We start from the raw sequence: 7,564 nt of genomic DNA, 5'->3' as shown, positions 1-7,564 counted from the left end.
TATATATATATATGTTTATGTTTTTATATATACAACGGAAAGGGAGTGAAGGTGATAAATGGGCTTTTAGGCCCAATAAGCAAGGAGAGACATGAGCCCAGAACCGAGGAGGAGAGAGATATGGGCCATGATTTGAAGCCCAGAATTGGATTGCAATTTGGGGTGCATGAAATCTGGTGCGAGAAGGTCCACCAGAGACATGTAGATGAGGATGCCCGATGAGGCAGCGTTCAGGACACCTTGAACGATCAGAGCCGTTGAACTCGATTCATCGTATCTGCTCGAGATTTCCATCCCGACACCTATTCCGACCGGTGTCGTCACCGAGAAGAACAGTGTCATTATCGTAATTGTCATACAATTGAATTTCCCCTGCAATTTTTATTTACATATGTTTTAATCGAAAATATTATAGAATACGTATTTATATATTCAAATGTGTGAGAGGTAAACCTGAGTGATGCAGCCACCGAGGCCAAGACCTTCAAAGCATTGGTGAAACATTAAGGCAGTGAACAAAGCTCTAACATTGTCTGGATCTTGTGATGCTCCAAGTGCTATTCCTATCACTACCGAGTGTACTATTATCCCCAACTCCAACACCTGTATATATATAGTCAGAAATATCATAATATTTACGAACCATATATTTGATAATTATAAATTGAAACAATATCTAATCAGAAATTTCGATCGTGGGTTAATTATAGTTGGATCTCTTGAGCATTCATATGTTACAATAAGTCATTATTCTCGTGACATGTGCATTAAAATTCGGCCATGAGGCTCGTGTGACAAAAAAAAAAAAAACTCTCCAAACGATAATATCTGATGACCTGTGCGATGACTCGGCTGCGGAGGAGCTGAGTTTTGGACTCCACCGCCGTCAGGCCGCCGTGGGAGTGGCCGTGTATCCCGAGCTCTTCTCCGTCGCTGATCTTCTGATTCTTGGAATGCGATCTCTGGAAGTAGGAAGTGGCGAATGAGTCGATAGATAGAGTCAAGATCGCGGCGACCATGGCGATGAATCCGGTGAACGGAAACTTCCATGGATGGTCGCTCAGACAAGGTGACCTCAGCTTCCCGAAGGCCTCCGGCAAGACGTGGAGGAATCCGGTGGAGAGGATGACGCCGGCGGCGAAGGCCCTCGTGACGAAGAAGAATGACGTCTCGGGACGCAGCGGCGGGAAAACGCTGCCCAGCAAAGGGAAGAGGACTCCGATTATTCCGGCGACGAGGACGGAGGGTATGGCGGCGAGCTTGTATTTCCGGGCACCGGATTTTTTCTCTCCGTCGTGGTCATGCGAGCATTTGCATCGATCTTCTCCGGCGGCGACGGCGGCGATGAAGAGGAGGGAGAGGATGATGAAGAAGAGGAGCTTTAGCTTTTGCATGGTTTCTTTTGGTAAAAAAAAAGTGTAAACTCTGTTCTTATTTATGGTTCTTGATTTAGGGTTTATGGAGAAACCAAAAAAAAAAAACAGAGGAGAAGAAACGATGATAAGAAAAATGTGTGTTGCAGGATTCGAAATATATAACTCTGGTTGCGGGGTTTGTTATTTGATCGTGATTTCATATTACGTAGACGTGTGTGCTCCGTCGTGTATACAACAATTCGGATATTATATATACATATACATATATATATATATATATATATATCGATAAGCATATGGATTAGGAATGGTTATCATAAAAAATGAAATAAAACCATATGGATTATATTATAATAATTGGTGATGCATTGGATAACCGTGTCAATATTGTTTTAAAGAGTTAAAGAAATAGAATTGTCCCGACATGTTGCCACGTGTACCCGCAAGATTTTCCCGCGCAGCTAACTAACCAATCAATTAATTAATTAACTGAATTTTGTATAGTGGAGAATTTATCTTTCCCAAGAGGCATGGCGAAAGAATGTCGACATAAAATGTACGGTACGATCTGAAGAAGTTCTTCTTCTAAAAAGAGAGTTTAAACATGTGAAGTCAACTCCTAAAAATGTCGATATTATGACTTAACTAATACCAATTTTATTTGATTTTCTCTCTCTTCGATATTTTTATTTTTATGGACTATTATATACGAATCTCACTTTTTAAATTACACGTTGCATGATATCATCTCCTCGTAACTATTTAATATAATTCTCGTTTTTTTTTTTGCATAAGAATTTTTATACAACATATATATATATATATGAAGTAAGGAGCCGATTTCGAGCGGCCGTGGAGGAGATCAATGCGCAACGCGCACACAAACACACACTTTGCACAATTTAAATTAAAGTAATAAATTGGAGAAAATGTTAAAAACACACGCCGAAAATGAAACGTATCCTTGAGGAGAAAAAAGTGATATATTATTTTATTATCAACCAGAACAAAATTGCATCGAATGTTTCAACTAGTAACCTAGGTTCGGATCTCTATTTGGGAGAAAATATTTTTTTATTTTTATTTTTTGATAATCGGGTGATCTCAGGTCCAAAGACCCAGACTAATCCAAACCCACACACACGACTCTGCAACACACATGTGAGATGTGAAACACCCGAAGGTGACAGGAAGGGAATCTCCATACTCTGGATGTTGAATCCACGACTTCTTTTACAGAAAGGGGGCTCTCAAACCAACAGAGGTGGGGATTCCCCGGGAGAAAATATTTATCTAAAACTTTTTTTAATCATTTGAAGGATGTAGTTAATACAAAGACCCGTTACATTTTAGATTATATAAAAAAAACGGAGAAAATAAATAGATTCTGTACCAAAAGGAAAAAAGATAATGCCACCGTATATGTAAAGATAATTAATTTTCTAATATATATATATATATACAACGTTAAAGAGAGGCATATAAAAATTTCCAGCCACACGGAATAAATAAGTTTGGATGATTGGAACATATCTGATTTAACATGTGTCGAAGACTTTGCATTGACCACACCGAAATCTCTCCGTCTTTTTTTTGTTCTGTCACGTTACATCTTTATGATAAACCTTAGACATAACATTTATTGAGTGTATTTATTTAAAAAAAAACATTTATTGAGTGTGTGTCAAACCATGGATTCTCTTGAGCACCACAGATAAGCTAAAAAAAAAAAAAATATCTTATCCTTACAAAAAGCATTAGGACGTGGAATAAACAGAAATCGAATATTGGAATAGTTTGATACCAACAAAAGTTCCAAAACAAAAGGAACTTATCAACATATCAAAATCGAACGAATCAAGAAGCATTGAGGACCATTGGTAGTCAAGGATCAGACAAGAGTTGATAAATTACCCAAAAAAAAAAAAAGTTCCTACGAAAACAAGTTGCGAGAGTGTGGGGGCAAAATGCGACAGACGACGTTTTATGGGCCTCGAAGCAATGAGACAAAGACCAAAAAGTCTTCTCAGCTTTGTATGGTACATAGTTTCTATCAACTGAAATATTTGACTCTTTGTAATATACTTTCATCCATAATTTTATACCCTTCAGCCAAATGATTATATATATATATGTATGTATGTATATATATATACACGTATGGAAAAACAAAACCATCAGAGAAAAAAACAAACACAAATTTAATTAATTTTTAAAAAAAGGAAATGAAAAGAAGTTCGCAAAAAAGTGCACATACAAACACCAACCACTTCACTTCACTTCCTGAAAGCAGCAGAAACACCAAAAGCATACACACATACGATGACCACTTTTCATTGTAATGCATATCCTCCCATCACTTCTTTTGTTTTTTTTTTCCAAAGATAACTTCGCTCTCTCTATGTGTGAGTGTTGGAATTTTTCTCTTTTACTTTTTCCCCTTTGCATCCTTCTCCTCTTTCTCTTCTTCCTCCTCTTCGTCCTCATCATCATCATAGTATTCTTCTTCTTCTTCTTCGTCGGTATCGATGTCATGGTCGAAGTACTCTTCGTAGAACTGATCGTCAGTGCCATCATCATCATCCCTCGTCTTACCGTTTTCTAGAAACCCTTCCGACTGCTGCTTCCTTAGCCGCTCCTGGATGCGGTCCCTGATTGCCGGTCCCTACACACAGATATCCATTTTTCATGTTATCCAACCTAAAGCAGATACATCATACATATTTGTCATGAATCTTTGCTTACCATCTTGTGACAACCCTCTTCAAACATTTCAAGAAATCCAGCAACCCACCTATCTGCATTCTCCACCCACTCGTTGCGGAGCATTTTAACAGTTTGGATCTGCAATCGAAATCGAGAAGAGCACACAGATATATTAGAGGATTGGTCTGGCTATTAAGATGGATATTGTACATCCTGGTCATCAGGCATTCAAAAACTCAGCTCGAACATGAACTACCTGAATGCATTTACCTAATGTAAATTTACACATACGTGGTCTATGATCCACACAAGAGGACACGAACCAGATTCAGAGAAAATAACAGTCACCACTGCATGAGTATTGCTAGAGGCCGAAGAGGTATCACATTGAGAGCAATTCAATATGGCCACTATATTCCAAATAATTCATAGGTCATAAAATATGGTACACCATAAAATTCATTTATAAATTCCATTTGGTCATCCTCTGAAGATCCCAAATGTCAGTTCAGAGAATGCATTATCAGCCGTAGCTCAGAGATTTCTGCAGCCGGTGGAGTTAGCACGACTGACTATTGTATTGTTGAGGGGGAAACGAAGAGCCACTAAGTAAGGAGAATGCCAAAATTAAGTTCAATCACCATGCATCCAAAAATATTTGGCAGAAAAAAAGCACAGGAAAGTGTATCTAGTTCCGCTAAATTCAAAATAACCACACAATAGTCAGTTAAGCAGAGTAAAAGTGAGTAAAGACATACCTTTTCCCCTACTTTTTCTTGATGTTCCTTGACCTTCTCTTGAAGTTTCTTTAGCCTCATATTGACTCTGAGTCTCTTTTCCTGTTGCAATTCAACAAATAAATAAATAATTTCTCAAAAGCGAAAGTATACATAACATAGAAGAACAAGCCAAGAAATAATGATCATGCCTTCACAAAGCTAACCCCAAGATCTTCCCTCGAATACCCCCGATCCAGATTTCGCATGACATACTGATTATAGTCTTTCACAATTCTCATTATTATATCTGAGGTAGATATCCCTTCAGTTCGCTTTGTTTCCTTAAACTTCCCAACTTTCTTAACCTGCAATGGATGTTCCATTGAATCAGAGGGAGAATATTAAGCAGAATGGCCAGAGAAACCAGAATGTGACCATTCACTTGGGACTCACGAATTCATAGACATCCTTTCCAGCTCCACTGGTATCTGCATACCTGTGGATATTATACAATCAAAGGTTACTGGAAGTCTACTAGAATCGCCCGTATAGGAAGAGGATACGAAACAAGATTGTAGTAAAAGATGAAAAAGACATTGCCCTCCCAAACAGATATTTCCTAAATTTCTATGACAAAAGAAATATGTTCTTACGGAAGAGAATCATGGGCCACATAGTCGATCCGGTGCTTGTCAAGAAACTCTTGATTAATCACCCAAGGCGCATCAGGGATAACTTCATCCACCCACCTGCATGATTAAAAGGAAAAAAAACCAAATCATTAACGATTGTCATCAGTGATACTAAGGCATAAAAAGGTGATTAAACTCTTGGAAGGAGAATGTTACTTGCAATGCCGAAGCGATTCATATCGCTCCTTTTCATTCATTACGGTCTTGCCCTTGTACCTGTGGGTGGTTTCATCATTGCAACATCCGACAAGAAGGTAGGTATTCGGAAACCTGCTTGATAAATAAGAGACGACATGAAACAAGAGTGCATGCACAATGTAAGAACATTGAACCACTCTATTTCTTGCAGCAGTTCTATTTACTTCGTCATAAAAAGAATCAAAATCGACAAGCAACAACCATTTCTTATTGCAATGTTCAACAAGGGATGCAATTGCAGGAAAAAGTGCCGCTAAAATCATGGCCGGACACAACAGATACAGAATAGAGACATATATGAACAAATCGAACACCAGAGACAGAAATTACGAAAACTTTCTACACAGGGGGGAAAGGGAGACAGAGATACTGACGATTTCTTGGCTTGTTCAAGAGATCGAGCATGACCGAAGTGGAAGAGATCATAGATCCCATCGGCGTAGACGCGGACGGGGCGATCAGACGGAGGCGGAGCGATCTCGGCAACCGGCGCGACGGAGGAGACACCGTCTTCATTGGAATCTACGGCGATGCTGCTCATAATCTCCGACAGACTCGACGAACGGGATTACTACGAAAGATCCCGAAGTTTCTCTTATTGTATCTCCCCCCGTCGTTTCGTGAATAGTCGCCTCCCCTTCTCTCTTCTCCGAATATCCGTTTTTTAATGTAAGGGGGGGAAATTATTTTATTAATTGTAATTTACTTTAATCTTCCTCCGCATCACATGTTTTTTTAAATTAATTTGGCGTAATTACAAGTCGAAAGGGTGGACAATTTACTTGAGTTGAGACAGTAAACTGAAAATAAAAAATCGAATACGAATTCACACGTCATCCGTATAATTATCACACTTCTCGTGAATGGGCCTCAAGGCCCATATTACAGCCCAATAGGTGAAACTAATTCACGTCATCCGTATATAACGGGAAATGTGTAACCATTGATCTCCCGTCCATGGAACTCTGACACCATTTAACCAAAAAAAAAACAAAACTCTGAAACCGTAAAGAATCCACCGACTGTCCAGACAGAGAACAAAATCATAAAAAATCAGATAATTTTTATAAAAAATAAACCGAAAACGAAACAAAGCACAACGGGAAGATTCATGATTGAATGCGTACCATACCTGGCAAAGTAATTCCTCCGACGTCAAAACAGCCTCGAGTAGGGGTTCCCCTGAAACTGGTCTGTCCCTGGAACTACACAAACACAGTGCAAAGAAAGTGACCACCTCTGCATTCTTGGATCAATGTTTGCCTGTCTTATGAAGAAGAAAGACGCGTGAAATGAAACATGTGGACATACAGTTCCTTCCTTGGACGCTCGGTTGGGTCTGGGACTGACTCATTCGTGCATGCCCCATGTTCACGTTCCCCTTATCCACCCAAAAATTAACCAAAAATATGAGTTCCTGAAAGAGAGGGAAGGCCTCAGAACACTAAAGAGACACGGAGCAAATTCATTTCACCATCATCACTTGCATGGCCGGTGGATTTCCGTAGTACCCGTCCTGGATGGAAGGAACAGAAGAAAACTGCAAAGTGTAATACAATCAAAGACATAATCCTCAATACAAACAAAAGCAGATGTTAACGGTTTTACCCAAAAGGAAAGAAAAAAAACACACTCACTCCTTGAATAGGCTGTGGAGTAGGATAATAGACACCAACAGTTGCTGCTCGAGAGCCTAGTTCCTGCAAGTGAGTTGAAAAAAAACATAAATAAGAAACGAGGAAACCAAAATGATTTCAAGGACCTGAAAAAGGAACACCCATTTTCTCCATTTTACCGGCTCTTCCTCCATATCTGCTCGAGGAATGTAACAGTTCTCAAAGCTTGCTGCTCTGTAGCTAACGTGTTCCTGCTG

The 7,564-nt window shown here is 39.3% G+C and overlaps 3 protein-coding genes across 9 annotated transcripts in view; all 3 read right to left on the bottom strand.

The window, feature by feature from the left end:
- Positions 1-6: 6 nt before the first annotated feature.
- Positions 7-1,604, bottom strand: LOC104800976 (zinc transporter 5). The gene is made up of 3 exons (XM_010524014.1): positions 837-1,604; positions 454-603; positions 7-372 (listed from the first exon to the last, which is right to left on the bottom strand). Exons 1-3 carry the CDS (start codon positions 1,392-1,394, stop codon positions 67-69), a joined length of 1,014 nt encoding a protein of 337 aa, XP_010522316.1. The 5' UTR covers positions 1,395-1,604; the 3' UTR covers positions 7-66.
- Positions 1,605-3,555: 1,951 nt separating this feature from the next.
- On the bottom strand, positions 3,556-6,349 carry LOC104800975 (choline-phosphate cytidylyltransferase 1). Its single transcript, XM_010524013.2, has 8 exons — positions 6,066-6,349; positions 5,650-5,763; positions 5,455-5,550; positions 5,255-5,297; positions 5,011-5,166; positions 4,841-4,921; positions 4,122-4,220; positions 3,556-4,041 (listed from the first exon to the last, which is right to left on the bottom strand). The coding sequence occupies exons 1-8, from the start codon at positions 6,230-6,232 to the stop codon at positions 3,805-3,807; spliced, it is 993 nt and encodes a 330-aa protein (XP_010522315.1). The 5' UTR covers positions 6,233-6,349; the 3' UTR covers positions 3,556-3,804.
- A 138-nt stretch (positions 6,350-6,487) lies between these two features.
- The window catches only part of LOC104800973 (protein FAR1-RELATED SEQUENCE 2), a 4,804-nt gene continuing 3,727 nt past the window's right edge, over positions 6,488-7,564 (bottom strand). For 2 of the 7 annotated variants that reach the window (XR_769836.2, XR_769838.1), the window contains exons 4-8: positions 7,487-7,561; positions 7,329-7,391; positions 7,166-7,231; positions 6,824-7,072; positions 6,488-6,713 (exon numbers count right to left, since the gene is read on the bottom strand). Coding sequence is in view for 4 of the 7 variants with exons in the window: in XM_010524009.1 (XP_010522311.1) it covers positions 6,847-6,896; positions 7,003-7,072; positions 7,166-7,231; positions 7,329-7,391; positions 7,487-7,561 (324 nt within the window). In the remaining 3 variants the exon portion in view is untranslated. Of the gene's footprint in view, positions 6,714-6,818; positions 7,073-7,165; positions 7,232-7,328; positions 7,392-7,486; positions 7,562-7,564 lie in introns of all 7 variants that reach the window. The other 5 variants (XM_010524009.1, XM_010524011.1, XM_010524008.1 and 2 more) reach the window with 5 other exon arrangements.

This window comes from Tarenaya hassleriana, unplaced genomic scaffold, assembly GCF_000463585.1.
Source record: "Tarenaya hassleriana unplaced genomic scaffold, ASM46358v1 Cleome7, whole genome shotgun sequence".
Lineage (NCBI taxonomy): Eukaryota > Viridiplantae > Streptophyta > Magnoliopsida > Brassicales > Cleomaceae > Tarenaya > Tarenaya hassleriana.
The sequence above is the reverse complement of the archived record's forward strand: the minus strand, read 5'-3'. Positions and strand labels throughout refer to the sequence as shown.

What these genes read in the sequence shown, in the direction of transcription:
- LOC104800975 (XM_010524013.2), bottom strand. Translation starts at nt 6,232, where the DNA reads ATGAGCAGCATCGCCGTAGATTCCAATGAAGACGGTGTCTCCTCCGTC. An exon ending in CTTGAACAAGCCAAGAAATC is followed by an intron (nt 5,764 to 6,065) that starts GTCAGTATCTCT and finishes TTTATCAAGCAG; the next exon opens with GTTTCCGAATACCTACCTTC. An exon ending in GAATCGCTTCGGCATTGCAA is followed by an intron (nt 5,551 to 5,649) that starts GTAACATTCTCC and finishes TTAATCATGCAG; the next exon opens with GTGGGTGGATGAAGTTATCC.
- LOC104800976 (XM_010524014.1), bottom strand. Translation starts at nt 1,394, where the DNA reads ATGCAAAAGCTAAAGCTCCTCTTCTTCATCATCCTCTCCCTCCTCTTC. An exon ending in GCAGCCGAGTCATCGCACAG is followed by an intron (nt 604 to 836) that starts GTCATCAGATAT and finishes ATATATATACAG; the next exon opens with GTGTTGGAGTTGGGGATAAT. An exon ending in TCGGTGGCTGCATCACTCAG is followed by an intron (nt 373 to 453) that starts GTTTACCTCTCA and finishes TAAAAATTGCAG; the next exon opens with GGGAAATTCAATTGTATGAC.